Genomic DNA, 24,283 nt, shown 5'->3' with positions numbered 1-24,283 from the left:
TTCAAGGCCTCACTAAGTTTCTGAGGCTGGCTTCGAAATTGTGATCTTCCTGCTTCAGACTTCTGATCTGCTGGGATCTTTACAACTCTTCTAAAAGCTAGAAGACTTGTTTCTGGAGCACCAGGATTGCCTCCGTTTTCCTACCAGAGACCCTCAAAGGGTCTGTGCCTCAGACAAATGATTGTGTCCATAGCATCAGGCAGCCATAAAGCATGCATGGACATTGGCTTGGCAGTGCCTTTTTCAGTCAGTGGGTGATGGAGAACAGTGAGTGGTGTGCCAAGGGGCTGGCCCTGGCAATTACAAATGTAGAGCCTACTTTCCCCTGGGTTGGGATGACAGGATACTTAAGATTTAGGACAGTGCCTGTGGGCACTCAGTATATGCTGGCTCTCACTGTCCTAGATTTTAGTTCATGGATATTCAAGCTAATAGAATCCTGTTCTTTTAGCTGCACATGAATCTAGGCTCATTGTTCAGAAGACACCAGATGTATCTCTCTGATGGCCCCAGTCCAATCGTGTGAATCACACCAACTCCTAAGTTTGGACCCAGAGATGACTGGAACTTGAGGCCAAAGAAGGCAAAGTATTTCCTTTTCCCATTCTGCTAAGTTCTTGAGTTAGTGGTGTAATGGAAACAGACAGCTGTGGGTTCAAATCCAGGCTCTTCACTTGCCTCTCATGTGTCTGTTTCCACCCGGAGAGGGCAGTGAAGAGGGGTAGATTTGGGCTCTTCCCCAGTCCTGCCAGTTAATGGTCTTTTTACTCAGTCACTCACCCGTTTGGAAGGATGCCGCAGATGGTGGTCTTCATAAGCTTGTGAAAAACGGAGTGATGCACTTAATGCACGGGGTGTATAAACAGGATGTCCTGGTGGGCAGCGGCAGGAGTGAAAGGTCTGGAGCATCTTTACATGAGCTACTCATTTCTCAGGGCCTACGCAATTTAGGTGAATAAATGGTCCCACGATTGACTTATTTATCCAAGCGCCAAATGAAGCAGCTATGGATGCCCTGCCTGTGGGCCAGAGTAGGTATGAGGGAGAGGCTTGTTCCGCAGCAGAGGTGCCAAGTACCACCTCAACCAGCCCCACTGCCCTCCACCACCGAAGTCCCTGGCTCCAACAGTGTTGCTTCAGCTGCTAGTAGTTAATGCTCCTTTACTTGGAAACGTTTTCGAGCTCCTGGGAGCAGTGTGATGCCGCGAGGGCTCACTGTTCACCACCCGCCCGCCTTGTCTTCTTGCTGCGACCGGGATCTGCAGGCATCCTATTCCCAGCCCAATTTACCGTCTTTCAAGGTTCACCAGGTTGTGGGCCCAGGATCATTGGAGGATGGGGGCGGCGGATGGGGTAGAGAGCTGGGAACTTTTCCGGGAAGGGGCCCAGCAGGATCTTGGCTGGCGGCCGCGTTAGCCACGGCCGGAGACCCCAGGATAGGAGAGTGAATGGAAAGGTAGTCATGCCTGGAGTGGTCGCAAATCCTCCGTCATGAGGAAGAAGCTGCGATCCGAGCCCCTGAGTGGAAGGAGCCCTCTCCCCCGCCCTACTTTCAGGTGCGAGGGCCTAAAGAGGGTCGAGTTCCAAGGTGGAAGGCTGGGAACTAGGAAGCGTTGCGGGCTAGACACCCCGCCTTCCCGGTCTGGGGGGGCGTGGTGCGGCGGCCCGGGGGGCGGAGGGGACGGTGAGGCGGCTCTGCCTCCCCGGGAAGTAAGGCCCCGCCAAGCACAGCGCCGGAGGGTGCGGGCCCTCCCCTCCCGCGCCCGGGGGGACCCTACGCCTGTGTCCAGAGGAGGCCGGCGTCCAGCTGATGCACGCGGGGTGGGGGCGGGGGAGAGGCGGGGAGAAGAAAACTCACAACAAAACTTGCCTCGCGGCGCGCACGGCTCGACTTGAATGGAAGGAGCCCGCGTCCGCGGAGCGCAGCAGAGACACGGGAGAGAGTGTTCAGCCGGCGGGGCGCGGCACCGCGCGGGGCGCAGCAGGTACCAGGCGCCGGCGGCCGGGTGGGCCAGGGGCCGGGGGTCGAGACTGGGCAGCAGACTCAGACTTCCCCTCCTTCTCCCGACACCTCAACAGCCTGGGGCGGAGCCGCCGCACTCGCCCCCCGGTCGGAGCCTGCAGGAGGGCAGACCCGGAGATCTTCCCCTCGGGTGCGACTCCTGAGCCATCCCGACTGGGCAGGGAGGGGCCTTTTCTCTGGTCAGGCTAGTCCTAGACCCCAGGCCCCTCCTGCTGCGCACATCTGGAAAGAATCTGTGAGCGGATGGGGCGGAGGGAGATAGTGGAAGGACGCAGGAGGAGACTGGGAATGTGGGGGCAGGTGGAACTCGAGAAGGATGCGGACCCCTATATTTAAAGCCCGGGCCCAGAATATCCCCGCGTCTTTTCTTCAGGTTCCCCTGGGCCCAGACTCCAGCCTCATTACTGACCGAGAAACTGAGGCCCAGAAAGATGCAGAAATATGCCCCTAGGGCAAGTCGACAGGTGGGGCGCACCCCGCGCGCCTGCCTCGGGGTCCTGTGGGGCTCGGCTCTGCGCCCCTGTGCCGCACCAGCCCAGCGCGGCGCACTAGTGGAGCCCGGACTCAATCTGTCTAGGCGGCTGATTCCCGGTCAGGACAGCGGGACAGAGGTAGGAGCAGGAAGAAGGGAAGGCAAGGAGCGAGGTCCGCACTTTACAGCGAATGCAGCGGAAGCCCCAGGTTGTGGGTCCCGAGCCACAAGCATGGCCTGAGAGCGAGGCGTTGGAATACCTGACGCACCGTCAGGTGTAAGAGGAGGTGGTGGCGGTGGCAAGCTCCCGGCTGCGTCGGGGGCTGGAGCTGGGAGGCAGCGGCAGCCTGAACTGCCGGAAAGAAGGAGGTACTGCAGCAGGGGCGATCTCTCGGCCCCGTGCTGCTGCGGCACCGACCGCTGATGGTCAGCAGTCTGAAAGTACATAGGGACCAGTATACCAGACCTGAGCATTGGCCCTTTGGCTTTGGGCCGGCTAGGGAAGATGAAGTTGCGCTCTGCCTTTGGAAGGCCAAAGCCAGGTAGGAGGGGCCCATCCAGATCCCCGGGCTCACACCACTCCCAGGTAGAAAAGCCCACCACTCAAAATAGTCTGTGGGCTGTCCTGGCAAGGATCTGTGGCTGGTCTGAGTGTTCCTGTCCACGCTGGGGTTCAGTCTACTCCTAGCCTAGAGTGGAAGTTAAGAAGTGTCAGATTCACATGACTGTTTTCATAATGATCTTGCATACTTTGTCCATTCTGTCTGAATCTTGGGAAGGGAGGAAGTTGCTAATGGTGGAGACTTTAGGCCTGGTGGAATCATGTATAAGATTGCTGATCACCATCTGCTTGGAACCCATGATAGCTCCCTATCACCATAATCTTTGCATAGTGGCTGATGCTCTTGGCAACCTGCCCCTAGCCCCAACTTCTATTCCTATGGATTCTCCTTAAACACACCTCCCTCTTCCCCCATCCCCACTCCTTGCCTTTGCTCATGCCCTTTTATCTGCCTGGAGTGCCTTCCCTTTAATTACTTGGAGAACTCCTACTCAACCTTTAAGAAAAATTTTAGCCCTGGCCTTGTTTTATTTACTTATCTATCTATCTATTTATTTATTTTTGTAGTTGTAGATGGACAGAATGTCTTTATTTTATTTTTTTATTTTTTAATGTGGTACTGAGGATGGAATCCAGTGCCTTACGCATGCTAGGCAAGTGCTCTGCTACTGAGCTACAGCCACTGAGCTACAACCCCAGCCCCTTGGCTTTGTTTTTAACATACTAATCTGTAAACTGAGGAGTCAGACCAGATGATATTGCAAATCTTTTCCAGTTCTGCCCTTCACAAATTCATTCATTCAACAAACATATTCCTGAGTACCCACTCCCTGTCTGGGGAGTCACAGGAGGCTTCACTGAGCTTCCAAGGACCAAGCTGGCAGGGTGCTGTGAGAGCACCCAGGGAGCACCCTAACCTAGAGGAGGGAGCAAAAGAGGCTATCCAGAGTAGGGGAATTTGAGGAGGAGATTTCCGGGGATGGGCAGCAGTGGGGTCCCCTTTGTGTTTGAGTTCTGAACCTGCAAACTAGGAAGGTAGCATCAGTAAGATGTTGCTGTCTGGCTCAGCACAGAGCAGGTAGGTGATCACTGAGTATTTACTTCACTGACCTTGAATGGAGGAAAAAGGTGGTTCTGGGGGCCCAGGATCTGCCCCCTGGCCTTTCCTTCTTCTTTTCTAGTTCTGCCTTAACCCCACCCCCACTTCTGGCCTTGAGGTTTGGTTGGCAGAACGTGCCAGTTACTTACTCAGTAATAGTGACCCTGTGTATGGAAGACCTACTTGGTGCCAGCATCAGGCAGGGCCCATCCTGTCATTTAATCCTGGGGAGTAGCTCCCTCTGTTTCCTCGGCTTGTAAATGGAGGCTCAGAGCAGTGAAGTGAGTCCTCTGGGCTCACACAGCAGTCAGGTTAGGACCTGTGTTCCCCTATGTCTAATGTTCTCCACCCAAGGAAGAGATTGCCATAGACTAAGCTGCTTTAAGGGTTTGAGTTGTCCCTCCCCAGGTAGACTTGAAGCTCTTGGAGACCCGGGGTCTGCTTCTCCACTGCTCTTCCCATGTGGCCAGGCACTCAGAAGGAGCGTTGGGGCTTACCTTGCTCAACATTCTTATAAGAACAGATGGGAAAATGGAAGCTCAGATGGGTCAAGGTGTGCCCAAGGACACAGCAAATCAGGTAGTAGAGCTGGAGCTGCCCAGGCTTCCATGGTCCTGAGGGTGGCTTGGAAAGTGGAGGACAAGGAGGTGCCACTGCAGCCACCACTCTTCAAGACATGAGTATTCTTCCTACCTCTCCATGGAATCCAGTTCCTCCTCTCCATCCCTGAAGCCCAGCACCTCCCTCTCTACCCAGGGTAAGCTTGTTTTCTCTCCCCTTGCCATTCACAGCCTCACAAGCCACCCCTAGCCTGCCTGCCACACCCCTGTCCCTCCACAGCCCATCTTCCAGAGATAAGGCTCATACTTCCTGGCCTTACCTGGCCTAGGCCTGTGTCCACTGCCTCCACCCATATCACTCCCAGTCCCCACCTGTCACCAGACAGTCTAGTGAGCTTTGTAGATCTAGTGCACAGCATGGACTCTCTTGCTCCAGGCCTTCACACACACTGACCCCACCCTTGCCTTATTTTTCATTGGCCTGATATTCATCCTTCAGAATGACTAGACCAGGCTTCAATTCTGGGAAGCCACCTCTAGCAATATTAGGCTTCCCCTGGTCCCCTATGTTCTCTTAAGCATCCCTCCATCCTATCCCTGAAGATACTGGGATCATCAGACTCAGTTTACACATAAAGCTCTAGGTCAGCACTATCTAATAGAATTGCAAGCCACAAATGCAATGCAACATAGAAGCCATGTTAAAGAAGTAAAATGAAATAGGCAAGTTTAATTTTGTTTAATATGTCCAAAGTATTATCCTGTAATAGGTATAAAAATAAATGTGAAATTATATATATTTACATTCTTTTTTTTTTACTACATCTTTGAAATCCACATATACTACATTTTATACTTACAGCACAGCTCACTTTGGACTAGCCACATTTTAAGTGCCACATATGGCAAGTGGCTACTAGAGGGGACAGTGTGAGCCTCTAAGGAGAGGAGGCTGCACCCAGCTGGGCTTGTCCCAGGCAGAGCAGCACAAGACAGCACTGAAGACATAGGCTGGGAGCTCAGCTTGACCACTTACCAGCTATTATAATGGCCGACCCCCATGGACTTCAGCTCCCCTATCTGCGAAGTGATGGAAACATTTTAAGTATGGTTCAGAATGCTAATATAAATATTTGTACAGATGTAATTTACAGATTTTTTAGATACAAACAGAAGATAAGGGAGAAAGACCAGACTATCCAGTCAGTGTACAAGGTATGAGGCACCCGAGCTCCTTCCCCTAGATCCTTTGTCCCTGGTCTCCTGCCCTGAGTGAATTTAGGGCCCAGGCTTGGACCCGCACCCCTCTCCCAGGGACCTTGTCTGTGATGGGGTCAGACAGCAGGGAGGGGAGGCTTGCCTCAGTCTAGTGCTGGCAGCTCCTGGGCTGATGGCTCTGGAGCCAGCTGTAGGGTTCATAGTGAGCCAGGGGAGTGGCAGTCTGTGGACTGGCATTTGGTGAAGACACTGAGGCAACAGAGAGGAGGCAGGGTGAGCATGGGTCCAGGCAGGTGTCACTCACTGCTGCCAACTGAGCCCAGGAGCTGGGTATGTGCTGGGCTCCCTTGTTCTCTGCCTGACTGTGGGGCTGGGACCCAAGTCTGCCTGGACAAGTGGACCTATGGGTGAAGGAGTCCCGGCTCTTCTCTCTCCTCATGTTTTTTCCTTCTAGGACTTGTCATCCAAGGGATCCCTTTACACTGCCATCCCAATATGGGTAGGAAGTGCTTATTGGTACTGGGGTCCACTGCTTCCTGCAAAAGAAGGCAGGACCTTATCTACCTTCACCTGTGTCTCCAGCACCCAGTGTCAGGCTGGGTGCAGACAAGCCTCACCTTGGAGAATTGGCTGAGCCAATGAGGATTGCAAAGCTGTATCTGAAATCCATAGCAGCCAGCTGCAGGGCTGGATTTTGTAGATGGCCAGCATGTTGGCAACATCTTCTGAGAGCAGGTGGGCTTGTCTGACCAAAAAGCCCAGGTGAGGTCTAGACAAGGGGAGGGAGGAGCAGGGGATTCTGGAGTGGGCAGTGGTGTGGCTGGGAATGAACCACACCATGAAGCATATGAATAGTGGCAGGAAGAACTGACCTTTATTGAGCATTTACTGTGTGCAGTGTGTGCATCTCGCTGACCCTCTCAGTCTCCCATGATGGCAGTTCTGGTATCATTCCAAAGACAGATGAGAAGCTAAGGTTTAGACTGTTTCAAAACTTTCCTGAAGCTGGATGTGGTGGCACATGCCTGTAATCCCAGTGGCTTGGGAGGCTGAGACGAGAGAGAATTGCAGATTCAAAGCCAGCCTTAGCAAAGGTGAGGCGCTAAGCAACTCAGTGAGACTCTGTCTCTAAATAAAATACAAAAATAGGGCTGGGGATGTGTTTCAGAGGTCAAGTGTCCCTGAATTTAATCCCTGATACCAAAAAAAAAAAAAAAAAAAAAAAAAGTTGCCTGAAGTCACACAACAGTTAAGGACCAGAGCTGAGATGACAGCCCTGGTTGTGTGCCTGCAAAGCCCACTCGGCCATCTGTGTGATTGTATCCCCATTTCCCAAACTCTCCCAGGCCCAATTTCTGGTCAAAACCTTATAACCCTGATGTTGCCATGGGAGCGTTTTACTGGGCCATGTGCTTGTGGCTACCCTGCTCCAGACTGGGGTGGGAGCATAAAGGGGCCCCGAGGAAGATGAGGCCGAGGAGGTATAAGGAAAGAGGGGCAGCCAGGCCTCCTTGACTACCCACTGGTCCATGTGACCTAAGCAGACTTGGGACCCAGCCCTTGGCTTGGATATGCTGAGGCCTAGACACTTGTTCCTGCACCCCCTGCCCATTTATTGGGGCAAGTCGCTGTGCCACTCAGTACATAGCAATGGCAGCTCTTCATCACCTGACAAGTGCAGGGCTTTGTGTTTAGACATATCGTCTGCACGGTACAGATAAGGAAGTGGTGGCTCAGTGAGGTCCAAGCCCCTAAATGGTGCAGATGGGACTCAAACTGGGGTCTGTGTTCCCTATCACCTGACACAGCTTACCACATCCCAGTGACACTGACATTTCTGAGTTCCTGTCACAGTGACTCAGAAACCCAGATCTAAGTCAAGCCCAGGTCTCGGCACTGCTGGGACAGTGGCACTCCAACTTCTTCCTTAGTCTGCACCCTCTCCTTTCTGCAACAGGGGACCATGCTGGGGAGGGACCTCCTGAGTATGGCAATGGCTATGTGAGCCCATTAGGCTCTGGTGAGGGCAGCGGAGCGTGTGAACACTGGAATGGGATGGGGTCACAGGGCAGCATCAGCTCCCCTCACTGAGGCCTCCTCTGTGCTAGGCTTTGTGCTCCGTCTACAACAGACACTGGGAGTTGCTCACAGCCCCATGTGTGACAAAGACACAACTCAAGTCAACCAAGCCTGGATCATCTTGGAATCTCCCCCTCATCATAGCATTTAGAGTTGGTTCTTAGAAAAGAAGCTACTGATTGGACAAGAGAGGGGAAGGGCATTCTGGGTAGAAGGAACAGCAATGTACAAAGGTTGGAGGGAGGATCCACCTCAGAGTTCTGTGTAACTGGGATGGTTGTGGGAGAGGCAGGGTCAAGTCCCAAAGATCCTGAATGGCTAGCTGAAGCTCTGGGATGCAACTGCTGATGCTGGACCACCATGGCTTGCAGCTGTTGGAGGAGGGGCAGTGGCTCCCTACACTACTGGTGCCAGGGCAGCAGGGGCTTAGCAAAGTTCAGATCCTGCTTCATCTTCTTTTCTGTGAGATGGGGATACAATTCCTTAGGACCCAACCTGCTGAGGGTTGAAGAAGCTTTTGCAGAACTGCCTGAGGACAGGGTCTCATCTCATCTCTTCACCTCACCCCACCCCTCCAGAGGGTAGCCCTGATGGAGGTTGGGTGGGGAGGGAAGGGTGGCAGGACAGCAGGGTGCCGAGGATGGGAACCAGAGTGGGTCCTGCCTTGTGCCACAGCAGGCCCTGTCATGTCTTTGGAGGGCCCAGGCCTTGTGCCCAGTGCATCTAACAGGCCAAGTCAGCCCTGACACCAAGGAAAGCCTGACTCAGCACCTCCCCCAGGTACCATGGCCCAGAGCAGGGCACTGCTGCTCCTGCTGCTGTTGCCACCACAGCTACACCTGGGACCTGTGCTCGCAGTGAGGGCCCCGATGTTTGGCCGAAGCAGCACCCACAGTCTGAGCCCTGAGGAGAATGAATTTGTGGAGGAGGAGCCTGTGCTGGTCCTAAGCCCTGAGGAGCCAGGGCCTGGCCCAGCTACTGTTGACTGTCCCCGAGACTGTGCCTGCTCCCAGGAGGGTGTTGTGGACTGTGGTGGCATCGACCTACGTGAGTTCCCTGGGGACCTGCCTGAGCACACCAACCATCTGTCCCTGCAGGTGAGGCTGATGTGCCAGTGATCATGAGGGATGCTCCCTATCTCTAGATTCAGGGTACAAGGCAGATTAGACTTGTAGAGTCCTGGCAGCTGTGGGTCCTGGGCCAGGGTGGCCAGTAATAAGAAGAGACAAGTAGAGGACAACTCTTACATAGGTTCGCTTACTCATTCACATGTAGACTATCTTTTGGGTTCCTGCTCTACACCTCAGGTCATGCGTGGGATGGTGGGCACAGAGGACTTGGACATGCCCTGCCCTTTAGGAGCTCACAGTCCATGGGCAAGGTAAAGACCAAAACAGAGAAACCGCACAAAAAGGACTCCCACTGTGGTGCCCAGAGCAGGCTCCTAATCCAGCCCCAGTTCAACCTAGGAAGGCTGGGGAAGGTGGTAAATGACCCAGGTTTTATAATATTCTAAGAGGAGAGGGGTCCATGGGGCTTAGAAAGGGAAGCAAAGTGGTTTCTGCTTGGGGAACAGCTATGGATGCCTGTCACCAAGTAGAAATACCCAGGGGGTGGGTCTAGAGGGCAGATAGCCCACTAAGCATGAACAACTGTCTGTAGATGTCTACATGTGGGTTCCTTCTCCCCAACCCCTGTACTTGGGATTGGAGTCTCAGTGCATGCTAGACACGTGCTCTACCACTGAGCTACATCCCTACCCATTCCTGTGGGTCCTTTGAAAGGCTCACACATCTCTGTGGTCACTGTTGTGCCCCCAGTACCCATATGAGCCAGCACCCAGATTCTGTTTGCCAAGACAGATGCCCAAGAGAGGAACTGGCTCCCAGGACTGGGACTAAGGATAGGTACAGGAGTCCCATGCAGCACCCCTCCAGACTGATGCTGCTTCCTCACCGCCCCCTTCCACTTCTAGAACAATCAGCTGGAGAAGATCTATCCTGAGGAGCTTTCTCGGCTCCAGCGGCTGGAGACTCTGAACCTGCAGAACAATCGCCTGACTTCCAGAGGTGAGGGGTCACCAGAGCCATGGGACACCAGGTGGGGACTCAGGGGCCTGAGCATTGCTGAGTATCCATGGGGAAAGCTTGGCCCTCAGATCCTGGGGTGTGGAGGAGTAGGGCTGGGCTGGGTTGGTAGTGAGGCTGGTGAGGATGGGCTCCACATGTTCCAGGGGCTCCGTAATGTTGCCTGAAAGCCAGCTGTAGGTCTTTCTGAGACCTGGGACATGGGTTGGGGTGGGGCTTTGGAGTAGCCAAGCTTCCCAGGACCTTATCATAGACTCTTCCATTCACAGGGGCCTTTAGAGTCTAAGAGCAGTCAAAAACAAAACAAAGAGCCATAACTCAAGCTTTATTTTTTTTTTCTGATGACAAAAATGTTATGTGATTAGGATAGAAAACTTAGAAAATAAAAGTGGAAAGAAAAATCACGTACAGTTCTGCCACTTTGAATTAATCACTATCGACATTTTGGTATATTTCTTTCCAATTTTAAAACAGCCTTATTGAGGTGTGATTTATATACCATAAGGTGAACCCAACTTAATGGTACAATTTGATGAGTTCTAGTAAGTTTATGCAGATGTCCAACCATCTCACAATCCAGTCATTTTTTTCCCTAGTGTTTTTCAATTCATCGCTGAATTCCTACTTCAGATATGATAATCAGCCTCTCTGAGCAGTCTGCCTGGTGGTGTTCCCCATGTTGCTGCAGCTCTTGCTGGCCGGCCTTTTACACCAGCCGGGTATCCGTGGAGGGACGCTCCAGGGTTTATGTAACTGTTCCCTCTCATTAAAAACTTGGCAAGTCCCAGCATCCGGGGATCCTGGAGCTTGGAACTGAGTGTCGGAGTCTGGCCTTAGGGCTGGAGAGGGGCCAGCCTGGCTGGGCTCCCAGCAACACAACATCTGTCAGAGGGACAGGGGCAAGCCAGGTGGCTGGAAGACCCAGAAGTGGTAGCCCTGCCCTACACGGAGCTGTCCCAGCTTGTCCCCCCACCAGTGGAGGGGTCTGGGTGTTAAGAGAGGCTCTGACACCTGTGGCCATCCCAGGGGGAACATTCCTTCCTGGCTGAAAGGGTCAGGCTACTTCATCCTTCAGTCCCTCAGCACGCACTTAACTGCTTGCTCCTGTGCTTGGGCCACGTGAGCAAGGAGAAAGGAAGTGGGGCTGGGCAGGCCTCTTGGGACTGACCAGGAAGGGATCTGAGTGGCCTGTCTCCCCGTCCAGGCAAGTGGTGGGTAAGGCGAGGGTCGGGTGGCTCGCGTGCTTCCCTGCAGCGTCTCCTTCATCCAGGGCTCTGACCTGTCCTTTGAAGGGCTCCCGGAGGAGGCATTTGAGCATCTGACCAACCTCAACTACCTGTACCTGGCCAACAACAAGGTGAGGGCCTCGGAGGGCGGGGTGTACTGCCCTGCCCTCCAGATGCTGTCTTCTGCTAAGTTCCATGAACTTCTACCAGGCCATTTCCTGGCTGGCTGCTGGGTCTAGCTTGCTGTTCACACATGACCCTGGAGGAGGGAGGGAGACAGATCCCACCTAAGATATCAGAGTGTCAGATAATGAAGATAAGCTCAGGCCTCTGGGAGTATAGAAGAAAGAGACCCACTGCAGGGTGCCTGGAGGGCTTGTTGTGGAGATAAGTGAGGCAATAAAGGGTAGTCAGATTCCAGTTACCGGCCCTGAGGAGGGCACTGCAGAAGAAGGGTCAACAGCTGGTGTGGAGGTGTGTACCTGTGGTACCAGCACCCAGGAAGCCGGACACGGGTATCACTTGAGTCCAGGAGTTTGAGACTAGCCTGAGCCACATAGTGAGACCCCCATTTCAAAACAGAAGACATAAAGGACCAGCATGAGCCAAGCTCAAAATACACAGGGCCTATCCTAGCCTCTTCTCCCTGAACACTCTGGAGGCACCTTGTCTCCTCCAAGGCTCTGACTTCCATCTGCAATCTGGCCATGTCCGATGGCAATCTCCAGCCCTTTCCACTCCTGAGGCTTGAGACTCAAAGGTCTGCCTGCCACCTCGACATCTCCCCCAGGTGTCTAATGGAAGTGGAACTACTGCTTCTTGCCCCCAGCCCCAAAATTAATCCTCAATCTTTCCATCTGGGTGAAGGACATCTCTAATCACCACAGCAGCACTGGTGTGACCACAGATCAGGAGTCTTCTAGAGCCTGGGCATCCCTCACCCACGTCCAACCCTCTGCAGGTCCTCCACCTCTCTCAGGCACCAGTCTACCACCCCTCCCTGGATGCTCCTCTGCCTCATTTGCTTCTCTCCTTTCTCCTCAGGGCAGCCAGAGCAACATTTAAAATCTTGTCCACTTCTACCCCTCCATCTACCTAGGATGAGCCCAGGAGGATGTGGGGTGGGGGCAGATTAGAAATTGCTAGCATACAGGCAGAGCCTTGACCATCAAGCTAAGTACTGGGGAGCCAGAGATACTTTGGTTCTGCTCTTTTAGGGAAGGGTAGAGGTTTCCACTTTAGAAAGATGGTGCTGGTTGTAGAGAGGAGACTTTTGAAGGGACCCAGATGAATAGCTGGCCATGGGCCCAGAGCTGGCCTCTGTTCTCTATTGGTCTTTCCGATGGACTCTTCCCTTTTCAGCTGACATTGGCACCTCGATTCCTGCCAAATGCCCTGATCAGCGTGGACTTTGCTGCCAACTATCTCACCAAGATCTATGGGCTCACCTTTGGCCAGAAGCCAAATTTGAGGTCAGAGGGTGATGGTCCTGGACTTGGCAGGGGCAAAGGAAAGGGCTGAGGTAGAGCTGCCTCTCCTGTGTGAGGCACAGACAAGACCCTGAGAGGGATGTGCTATGTAGTGGGGCATCAAGGGCCATGCTCAGAGCTGTGGTGGAGGGACACCCAAGGCCTGGAGGAGCTCAGGGGCCAAAAGGATGGACCTAGAGGATAAGGAAGATGTGTCCAGGGGGTGAGAACACTGTGTTCGGGAATAGTGGGGACAGGATGGAGGGCAGCCCCTTCCAGCAGGCAGAATGGCCCTGTACTGGAGCTGCTTTGGGAGGAGCAAATACCTCCAGCACAGGTGTAGTGTGGAGGGGGTCAGGAAATCCTATTTCTTCCTGGTGGGGTGCTGACCCTTCTGGTGCCTGGTCCAGAAGCTGTGTAGGTGAGGTCTGAGGCTCTTTAACTGCATCCTTGGGTTAATATGGGAGGAGGACAGCACTCTGGACACTGGTCCCAGCCTCAGCAAAGGTTTGAAGCCTCACTGGGAAGTTGGCCTCGGGCCCCTCAGGTTGGGTGAAGACTATGCCTTGACCCCCAGGTCTGTGTATCTGCACAACAACAAGCTAGCAGATGCGGGGCTGCCGGACAGCATGTTCAACGGCTCCAGCAATGTCGAGATCCTCATCCTGTCCAGCAACTTCCTGCGCCATGTGCCCAAGCACCTGCCACCTGCCCTGTACAAGCTGCACCTCAAGGTAAGGAGGGGAGAGAACATGGAGGGGGAAGAGCAGACCCCTAGCTGGGCCATGAGAGTAGGGACTGCAGGAGAAGAGCTGGCCCAGTGGGCACAGCACTGCCAGCAGAGGCTATGGGGCTGTGGGCACATGATGGAGATCAACAAGTCACTGTAGGAAAGCAGGGAGACACCTGGGCACCTGACCTTTGGTGTGGGTTATGTGGGGGGCTGTCAGCTCACACCCAGATGCTCTGAGTTTCCTCTTGGTGGTCCCCTCTCCACAGTCCCCTCTCTACACCTTATCCTGGGGCCCTGTCCCTGTCCCTTGTCCCTCATTCTTCCCTCCCTACTTTCCCACTCTCTAGAACAACAAGCTGGAAAAGATCCCCCCTGGGGCCTTCAGTGAGCTGAGCAACCTGCGAGAGCTGTATCTGCAGAACAACTACCTGACTGATGAGGGCCTGGACAACGAGACCTTCTGGTGGGTCCTCCTCTCACACATCCTCAGCCTCACTGTTGTACCCAGCAAGCTCCTCCCAGGGCCCACCCCCAGCCACACACTTTCAGGCATCCCTTGCAGATCTCCCCTGGCCACTTTCCCTGTAAGGCTTGTGCCTCAGTTGACAATGCTGTCCCCATGAAGAGTTGATGTGTATAACTAAGGGCTGCCAAGGTGGCAGGGAGTCCAGGAAATGTTGACGGAGACTGGCTTTTTGGTACCAAATACATACTTGAACATTATTGTTGAAGACCAATATATTTTCATTTTAGGGGACTCAGGGTAGCCACAAAAGGCTAACATAAGTTTCCACTGTGGCCCTCAAAGCTCTCATATATCAAAAACTTTGCACAGATCCTTCCCACACTGAGCTGTCTCCCAACCCCCATGCTTGGGTGAATTAGAGACAGCAAGCCCCCCCCCACACACACACACACACATACACACTCCCTTGGTGGGATCAAGCAGATGTGGGTTCCTGCCAAGTTCTAATTCCTTCCTTCCCCCAGGAAGCTCTCCAGCCTAGAGTACCTGGATCTGTCTAGCAACAACTTGACACGGGTCCCTGCAGGACTGCCGCGGAGCCTGGTCCTGTTGCACCTGGAGAAGAATGTCATCCGGAGTGTGGACGCCGACGTGCTGACCCCCATCCGCAGCCTTGAGTACCTGCTGCTGCACAGCAACCAGCTGCAGGCAGACGGTATCCACCCGCTGGCGTTCCAGGGCCTCAAGCGGCTGCACACCGTGCACCTGTATAACAACGCCCTGGAGCGCGTGCCCAGCGGCCTGCCCCGGCGCGTGCGCACCCTCATGATCCTGCACAACCAGATCACGGGCATCGGCCGCGAGGACTTCGCTACCACCTACTTCCTGGAGGAGCTCAACCTCAGCTACAACCGCATCACCAGCCCTCAGATACACCGCGACGCCTTCCGCAAGCTGCGCCTCCTGCGCTCACTTGATCTTTCGGGCAATCGCTTGCACACGCTGCCACCCGGCCTGCCACGCAATGTGCACGTGCTGAAGGTCAAGCGCAATGAGCTGGCTGCCCTGGCACGCGGGGCGCTGGCAGGCATGGCCCAACTGCGGGAGCTCTACCTCACTGGCAACCGACTCCGCAGCCGGGCCCTGGGTCCCCGCGCTTGGGTGGACCTCGCCCATCTGCAGGTGAGGAGGGCTGGGCCATGCCTGTGGGGTGCTATTGGTATGGCTGCCCTGCCCCATTCGTCTATAGGACATGGTAAGGGCTGGGCCGTGAGGGAGGATCCTCTGGTATAGCCAGACTGAGCTCATTTACTTTCAGATATCCATTGGGGAGAATAGGGAGGCAGAGGCTGGGCCTTAAGGTAACAGGGAGGTGGCCATGCAGAGGACATGACTAGCGTGCCTGGGTTAGCCCAGTCCACTTTAGGCAGAGTACAGAAGTGTTTGTCTGGAAGGGCCAGGTCAGGCTCACCACAGGTAGTTAGAGGTTTAAGGGCTGTGGAAGTAGGAGTTCATGCCTGCAGGTGGGAGGCCCACAGGACCACTTGGAGGCAGTTCAGGTAGCTTGGGAAAGTCCAGCTCACCCCACTGCAGGTACAGTGGTGGGTTCTTGGAGAAGGCTGGGCCTTGGATTGGGAGGGTATTGCTCATGTCATGGGCTCATGTCACCATACTGCAGAGTGCTAGGGGTGGGGAGTCTGCCCAAGGCATTCTGAGGTTGGCCAGTGAGTGTGACTGCTGTGGCCACATGGTCAGAGTCAGTAATGTCTGGGCACATGCACTGAGCTTTTTTGAGTAACAGGTGGAACCTCCCAACTTAACAAGTATAGGCAAAAATGAAACTTTACTGCAGAAGCAGGAGGGTGTTGCTGAAATGCTGGGTGGTTTCCCCCTGAACTGGCCACAGCCCCCCTACTGCCATACCAGAGCCCCTTCACAACCAGACCTCAACCTGGAGGCTCTGGGCCTCCACATTGCTGACCCCTCACCCCAAGATATCCTCTGCTCTCTTTCTCAGGGTTCTGCTCAAGTGCTGTCTCCTTGGGAGGCCTTCCTTCGTTTTGTTTTTCTTCATAAGCTTGGTCCCCCAAGACCTCAGGTCCTCTGCTTGCTCTCCTTGACTGTCCTTCCAGCCCGAATAAGCAGCAAGTGTGGGCTTCTGGTCACTTCCTCGGGAGGGATGACTAGATAATTGATCCAACTTTATAGAACTTGCTATCTGGACTAGGGTGTCTGAACAGAGTGCAAGGGAGAGTTTGGGGGAGCCCTGAGGCAGAGTAGGGTGGGGTGTGCCAGGCAGCTGATCTTGCAGGTCAGCTGGGGTCTCACCTCATCCAGACTGCCCTGCTGAGTACTAGACCCCAGCATTTAGTCCTCTGTGCTGCCCCTCTTGACTGTCCCTCGGGAGCTTGTTCTTGAGGACCCAGAGCCCATATCTTCTCCTCCAAGCCCATTCCTCCTGCTGCATTTTCCAACTCACCAAAGGGACAAGACAGCATCCATCCGGGGGGGACCTAGAAGCTGTCCTTGGCATCCCCTTCTGTCCTACTGACTTCCCTAGAAGCCTAGCAGCACCTGACTCTGCTGTGCTGCCACCATATCTCTGTCTGTCCACTTCTCTCCAGCCCCACTACCCACACTCCAGACCAGGCCACCATACTTTTTGCCTGGGGCCCAGCTCCCCAGCTCATCACTTCAGTACTGCATATGCAATCAAGGGTATCTTTAAAAACATGTCCTCTCGTACTCCTGTCCTGATTCCACAGCTCCCCCTGGTCTTTTGGGGGCCCAAGACAGACTCCTGGCCATGGCCTTCAAGGCCTGCTCTGCCCCTGTTACCAATGCACATTGGCTCCTTTGCTTGAAGTACCTCTCCATGCTGCCCACCAGTGATAGCTACTCAGTCATGACTTTCATCTGTTTCACCAGCCTACGTGCAGCCCCTACTGTGTGTCAGACAGTTACAGAACTGGGGACCTGTGGGGGCTAAGACAGATAGAGGGCCACTACTACCTGGAGCACACACCTAGGACTCAACTAGACATTGCCTCCTCTAGGAGGCCCCTTTCTCCTCTACCACTATGGCAGGTCAGCTGCCTCCCAGAGCCTGGGGGAGCTCAGCCAGGGATGTCTGGTGAACAGAGGACTTTTCCTCACACTGTGATCTTTCTACAGGCAGCTGCTCCTGCTGCCTCAGAGCCTACCCTGGAGAGCTTTCCCTGGCCTGAGGCTGGGCCACGCTCCCCCCCCCCCACCTCAGCATAGCCAATTCCACTGACTTGTCCTTTTTAGTTTGGGTCCATCTGTACAGCTGGTCTGGCTTCCTGAAGGTGGACACTGTCTCAGTGGAGTCCGTGTCCCCTGAACCCATAGGCACAGGATGTTTGGGATGCATGAGGAAATGGCTGAAGTGGAGACACATGGAGGGCACTGAGTACTGTGGGGACAGCAGAAAGCAGGAGCCCTGTGTGTAGGGGAGGTGATCCATGCAGCTCCTGCTCCACTGGAATCCTGATGCCAATGTGCCTGGCTGTCTGGATTCATGGCCCCAGTTTTTGGCCCTGAGATTGGCCTCAGGGTAAGGAAGCTTACTGATCTTGGGGTCCTGCCCTGTGGCTGTACAGTGTCCCTCATAACAACCTGAGGGACAGTGAAGGTGGCCACAACAGCACATGCCATAGCCTCCTGCCCACTGCAGGTGTGTTCCTCTTCTGGGCAAACCCATTCCCGCTTCCCTGGCTATGGGCTCCTGGCACTTGATGACTGAGTTTGACCAGCCTGGTACAATCCTGGCTATTGTACCAGGATCACTGTAGGCCTCACACCCTTGCTCAGGACCCCTGTGCATGTGGCCCTTGAGGTCCACAAATAAACACCCCACTTGTGTGCCCTCTAGGGCCAATGGAGCAAAATTCAAAGACTGGAGGACCCTTGGCCTCTGCCTGTCCTAGGTCTTTAATCTGATATGAGAAGTGTGTTAAGAATTAAGGACTGTAGGGGCTGGGATTGTGGCTCAGCGGTAGAGCGCTCGCCTAGCACATGTGAGGCCCTGGGTTCGATCCTTAGCACCACATAATAATGAAATAAACATAATGTGTCTAACTAAACTAAAAAACAATAAATATTTTTTAAAAAGAATTAAGGACTGTGAAACCCACATATCTTGGCTATGACTTCATGTGTGAAGGCAGAGGTGCTGGGTAGGGCCTATATCAATTAGAACAAGGGTTTGGAGTCAGGCACAACAGGTTTCAGCCTCTTACAGGCTGTGTGTCCTTAAATCACCTACCCTCTTTGAATTTCTATTTTCCCACCTGGAAAATGGAGATAATCATAGACCCCCTCTCCTCAACAGGATTATCATTAGATTTAGATAGGCTGGGGTTTGGTGGGAGTTTTGTAAGCTGTTAAGTGCTTTGCACAGGTGGGAGTCCCTGACTCCCATGGTCACCTCTGCAGCTGCTGGACATTGCTGGGAATCAGCTCACGGAGATCCCTGAGGGGCTTCCCAAGTCTCTCGAGTACCTGTACCTGCAGAACAACAAGATTAGCACCGTGCCTGCCAATGCCTTCGACTCCACACCCAACCTCAAGGGGATCTTTCTCAGGTAGTAAGTCCCCCATGCCCTGCATACAACCCTTGGCACTTGCCCAACTCCAGCCAGACAATTGAGACCCAGGAGTATCTCATATGAAGAGACCAGTGTTCAGAGCCTGGTTCCACTACTGCCTGGCTGTGGGACCCTGGAGACATTAAAGAACCCCATGAGCCTCTGCTGTCTCAGCCCTGAAGGGTGAGGACAGTTCTGGCCAGGTCTGATATGCCTCATAAATGGACTTTGGAAACTTTAAAACCAATGCACCATAGTGTTTTTGATGTTAATGTGATGGGAAGGAAACCCAAAAAACATCTTCCTGATTTATAGTTGGAAAAACTAAGGCCCAGACAGCACAGGTGACTGCTTTATCCACGGTCAGCCAGACTGAGCCTGGGCCGTAGAGCCACGATGTGAACATCCAGGTCCTCACTGGGCTCTAGGGATGTGGGACTGGAGTTTGCAGTGATTCCGAGGACCTAGCTCCTGGAGGATATGGCACTTCCATCTAGAGCCAGTGTAGTTCTTCCCAACACCCCCACACCCCAATCCCAACCCTCAAATCAGATTTGAAACAGAAGAGAGTAGAGCAGAAAGCCAAGAGCTTGGTGACATTGGGGTGGAGCTTCTACAGTGAAGCTGAGGTGCAGAGAGTAGGGGAGCCTGAGAGTAGTGTGTCTGGCTCATTTCAGCAATGGCCTTGCCTGTGTGCCAGCTCAGGCTTTGGGGTTAGTGCAGGTGGGCAGGCAGAGAGGCATTCCCAGGTCTTCCACTCCCAAAGTCGTAGTGAACGTGTGTGCAGAGGGAGAATTCTTGCTTTATGGCTGACCAGCCCAGTGCCATTCCCTGCCCCCAAGCCATTGTTACCCTGAACAACTGAGACTTCCCACAGTGCACCATGCTTCTCCACCCCAGGCCTTTTCAACTTGATGTATCATCTCCTGGAGGGCCCACTCCCTCCTCTTTCACCTTCCAAGGTAGATAGTGGGGAGGGACCCCAGAAGTGGGCGCCTATGCTGACCCCCACGTGGATGACTTCCTAGGTTTAACAAGCTGGCCGTGGGCTCTGTGGTGGAAAGTGCTTTCCGGAGGCTGAAGCACCTACAGGTCTTGGACATTGAAGGCAACTTTGAGTTTGGTGATGTTTCCAAGAACCGTGGCCACTTGGAGAAGGAAGAAGAGGAGGAGGAAGAGGAGGAAGAGGAGGAGGAGGAGGAAGAGGACAGGAGATAGGGACAGGATGACACAGCTCTGGCCTAGGTAGGTGGCCTCTCCTAACCTTGCTTTCCTGTTCCTACCCCAGTCTAGGCTGTCTCTGTCCATTCTTCATTCTCTGGCCTCTGTTTCATCCCTTCATTTTGTAAACCTACATGCGCATTTTGCAGATAGGGATGCAGCAGGCCCTGGGTTGGGGTATGACATCAAGCCAAGGAGACCAGTCAGTGCCAGGGGATTCTAGTCCAAAGTGATAGGCACTGTGATGGCAGCAGCCCAGGAATGGACTGGACTTAGGGCCTGAGGCTTGGGAATGAGGTCTAAGCTGGAGATGGGGATCCAGGCATTTTGAGCTTTGAGACAGGCACTAAAGCTGCAGATGGCTGATGCTTCCCTAGGGTGAGCAAGTAGGGGGCCTGCAGAGGAGGCTGAGATGGAGCAGTCAGGAGAGGAGGTGGGAACCACAGACTAGCAAGCACTGGGGTGGGGGTGCCTAGCTGACCATGGGGCATGGAGAAGATGGACAATTGGATCATCCATGTCTGGGTTTTGCACACGCATGTAACACAGGTACCTGCACCCATGCACATGCACACAAAGGCACACCTGTGTTTCAGCATACATATACCAACGGACACACCCATGTCTAAGCATGTACACACATTCACAAAGCACACACAGAACATGCATGCCATTCACATGCATACAGAAACACACATATTCCATGACACATTCATAGGCACAGGCCGTGTAGTAATAGCATTCACAAGTGTGCCTGCATGTGAGCACACACATGTACCCACACACTCAGGCCCTTGCATGTGGACACACATGTGCATGCATGATTCATACAGACAGGCTTCTCCAGAAGTGGGGTACCCAGCCGGGTCAGTACTGCCAAGAGGCTGAAGGAGCTACTGGACTTGTCCACATGGAGTCATCTATGACTTTGTAGCAAGTGACTACAGGGAAAAATGGGAGTGAAGAAGTGGATCCAGGAGTGTAGATACCCTCAGGACATCTGGTTTGAAGAGATGCAGGGGCAATAGTGGGCGCATGTGAGCTCAGGAAGGGCTCATTTCATTTGCTGCTCCTTTAGGGATGAAGCTGGTTTGGCTGCTGGTGGTGGCCATGAGGAGTGTGGTGCAGTCATAGGCAGGCTGATAGTGGTGGCTGGATCTGAAGTCACATCAGCCAATGAGTTCAGCCTTTCACCTTCTCCATGCAGTAGGAGGTGCTTAGCTGACCATGGGGCACAGAGAAGAGGGACAGTTGGATCATCCATGGCTGGGTTTTGACCAAGGGTATGGGACCAAGAGGACAGGGAACAAGGAAATAGAGTATATTAACAAGAGGATGACTGAAGTCATGGGTCCTGAGGGCCAGCCTAGGTAGGGAAGGCAGTAGAGACCCTGAGGAATCATTATGCATAGACACTGGGGAGGGTGTTAGAACTTGGGCACAGTGACAGTGGGTGGTTGGAAGGAGAGGCAGGTAGTCGGGGAGATGTCAGAAGTTAGTTAAGAGTTGGGAGTGAGTCATGCGGGGGTCACAGGGCCAGGGTATAGACATGGGTGGGGGCTGCTGGGCCACTTAAGGATGTTGACCTGAAGCAGGGTCTGGGGCAGAGAGGAGCCTGCAGGGCTGTTGATGGATGGCTTCAGCCCAGTGGGTAGACAGAAGGAGTGGGGAAAGGGGTGGGTCCCCGTTGATAGAAGCAGGACTGGCAGGGCTGTCTGAATGTGAAGGTGCAGACCCAGAGCCAGTGCCCCAGAGTCCCTGGCCCTACTTTTGGGGCCAGGTGTGAAGGTGGAAACCCTTCTCCTGAAGCACTGTCTTCATGTGGAGCCAGCAGCCAGCAACAGGGGTGACTGGCCATTCAGTGAGGACTTTGTGGCCCTCATAAGGAGGGTTGTGGAATCCTGAAGTAGGGGATTGTCACCTTTAGAAGACATTGGACATAGTCAGCATTTGAGGACAACCCTGGGAAAAATCTTAGGGAGTGGCCAATGGGACCCAAAGGCTCTCCTGCCCACATTGGCCTGGACACTTCCCTCTGGCTCCAGGCTTCCAGGGGTGACTCCCCCTCCTCATTTAGAGGAGCCTGGCCTACCCAGAGACCCCCAATCAGGGTCATCTAACCTAATCTCTAGTCCATCTCTCCCAGGCTGGTTGTGGCTGGTAGCTCTGTCCTGGGCTGGCCCCTGACCTCTCCTACATGTTCTGCAGGATGATGGACCACCGGACTCCTTTCTGCAGCACATGCCTGTGCCCTGTGAGCCCCCATCTGCCACGGTCACATGGACACAGCCAGCGCTAAACCACGGGGCATCCCTCACACCACAGGCTAAACGCAGTCTCATATCCCTGCCCCTTCCTGCAGTGTGCCTCACAACCAGACACGTGCAGATACCACGTCACACCCCCACACACAGCTCGGCCACACACACAGCCAGCTGCTGCACATCACCCTCCAAACCATCCCACTCTGTCCAGGCCCGCCACTGCTGCCTTGCCTGCTCCCTGAGTCATGCAGACTTGGGGAAGGATCTGGCCTATGAGAGAGCCCACTCCCTCCTGTTGACACACACACACACACACACACACACACACACACACAAGCAAATATACAAGTCACTTGCCATCTGCCCCGTCCTCTGTCCATCAGTCCCCTGGAGAAGACACAGCTCAGCTCCTTGTTCTGTGGTGGTGGGGTACTTTCCACTCTCTGGAACTCACAAAAGCTGGCTTTTGTTCCTATTCCTCCCTTTGGGGACAGGAACCTTTTGGACTTCTGCCCTGGCTCTGTCCCTGCCCCCCAGGTGCTAGAGCAGTCACCCTGCTGAGAGCCCCATCCTGCCTTGCCCTGTCAGGCCGCAGGCACTTTCTGATAGACAAGCCCCACTGAGGGAGCTTTGGGGCAGGAGGGAGGCAAGGCCCAGAGGATCCAGAAAAGGCCCAGCTGTGCCTCTAAGATACTCTTGAATCTTTGGGCCTGCAGGGAAGTTCTGGGTGCTTTGGGTGTTGTTTTTTAAGGAAAAAAAAATAATAAAAATCTCAAAGTTGATTTTTCTTGTTACAGAAAATCTAATATAAAAGCATTATCCCTGTCCTTGCAGCCGTGTCTGTGTCTGTGTGCTTCCAGCCACGTGCTGGGCTGGCGTCAGCGTAGGGTTGGCAGCCTACATGCAAATCTGCACTTTGGCCAGACCAGAAGGAATCAGGGCAAAGTTCAGGTCTCGGGGCTCCCAAAGGAGTCACACAGGCAGAGAGCCAGAGAGATGGGCTTAGAGGTAGGTGAAGAGGCCTGGGGATTCCCACAGCTGGGTGGGAATCAGCAGGTAGGCCCACACTGCCTGCTCTGCATTCTCAGGAGCTGAACTTCAAGCAAAGGACCTGTTGGGCTTCGGGCTACTCAGGGCTTGCCTTTATACTGAGGGGCTGTTATTGATGGGGTCAGTCCCACAGAGGTGGGAAGGGAAAGGACGCAAGCCTAGGAATGGGAGTAGACCTGACTTGGGGGCCTGGTCTCTGCAGACCTTCCCAGGGAAGAGGTAATAGACATGCCTTCCCACGGGGACAGAGTTAGTCCCACAGTGGGAAGCTGCAGAGAGGTGTCATTCAGCTGTGAGCAAAGAAAACCTCTGACAGGCAGTGCTACCCACTCGGTGGATTTAGATGTCCAGGAAGTAGTGACTTCCCTCCTTCTAGAGGTGTGTACGACATTTCTATCAAGCTTACTAAAGAGCAGACTCCTGCCTTGCGGGTGGGGGCAGACTCCATTACTCAAAGGGTCTTAGAAATGTGCCCCAGGGAAGGGGCAAATAACCCTATCCACATGAAGGTAGGAGTGACCAACAGCTTGACAACTGACTTCTCCTAGGTGGCTAGGGTCTGACAGAGGATGGTGGCCCTAAACCTCTAGCCCTGCAATGGGAAGAGTTCTGGGGTGGAGGCCCTTCTTCCTCCAGCTGTGACCCTGGGAGAAGAATGGAAGTAGTTCAGGAGTTGGAGGTGGAAGCAGGTGCCCTCCCAACTCTCCAGGTGACCTTGGGCAATTTTGTCCCCTTTCTGGATCTCAGTGTCTTTGTGAGCATCCCGGTATAAGACCTTCGTAGACCACAGAGCCATATCTTCTCCCTGTCACACATCTACAACAGGTTATGTGGCCAGGGCCCTTTTGTGTGCCCTGCAGATCTCCTGGAATCATCCTGTGACAAGAGAATGAGGAACTCACTAGAAGTGTCCTCAAGCATGTCCCCTCTCTAAGGCAAAGCATTCACCAAAGGGAGCAATAGGGACTGATCTCGTTGCCCTGCCTTCGGTCAGGGTAGTGAGGTCTGTCTGCACTATAGATCCCTGAACAAGGCCCAGCCACAGACAGGCCTATTGAGGTAGGCCCCCTGGGCAGGCTGATTTGCACCGTTTTCTGCATGTGACAGCTCAGACAAGCCTGTTTTCACTCTGGCCACCAAGACA

At 53.9% G+C, this 24,283-nt stretch overlaps 1 protein-coding gene across 6 annotated transcripts; it reads left to right on the top strand.

Annotated features, from left to right (window-relative positions):
* Nucleotides 1-1,668: 1,668 nt before the first annotated feature.
* On the top strand, nt 1,669-22,922 carry PODN (podocan). 6 transcript variants are annotated; one of them, XM_081308927.1, is made up of 12 exons: nt 1,801-1,985; nt 2,080-2,153; nt 8,794-9,110; nt 9,989-10,082; nt 11,393-11,457; nt 12,689-12,798; nt 13,373-13,529; nt 13,876-13,991; nt 14,519-15,176; nt 18,453-18,601; nt 19,633-19,849; nt 21,972-22,922. In XM_081308927.1, exons 1-11 carry the CDS (start codon nt 1,897-1,899, stop codon nt 19,820-19,822), a joined length of 2,019 nt encoding a protein of 672 aa, XP_081165053.1. In that variant the 5' UTR covers nt 1,801-1,896; the 3' UTR covers nt 19,823-19,849; nt 21,972-22,922. The 6 variants fall into 6 exon arrangements, with proteins under 6 accessions (XP_081165052.1, XP_081165051.1, XP_081165050.1 ...); XM_081308926.1 differs by lacking the exon at nt 2,080-2,153 and having other exon boundaries at nt 1,669-1,985; nt 22,034-22,922; XM_081308925.1 differs by lacking the exon at nt 2,080-2,153 and having other exon boundaries at nt 1,669-1,985; nt 21,958-22,922.
* Nucleotides 22,923-24,283: the final 1,361 nt, after the last annotated feature.

The sequence above is a fragment of the Spermophilus citellus genome, assembly GCF_964194105.1.
Source record: "Spermophilus citellus genome assembly, chromosome: 9".
Lineage (NCBI taxonomy): Eukaryota > Metazoa > Chordata > Mammalia > Rodentia > Sciuridae > Spermophilus > Spermophilus citellus.
Note: the sequence above shows the minus strand (reverse complement) of the source record. Positions and strands in the feature narration are given on the sequence as shown.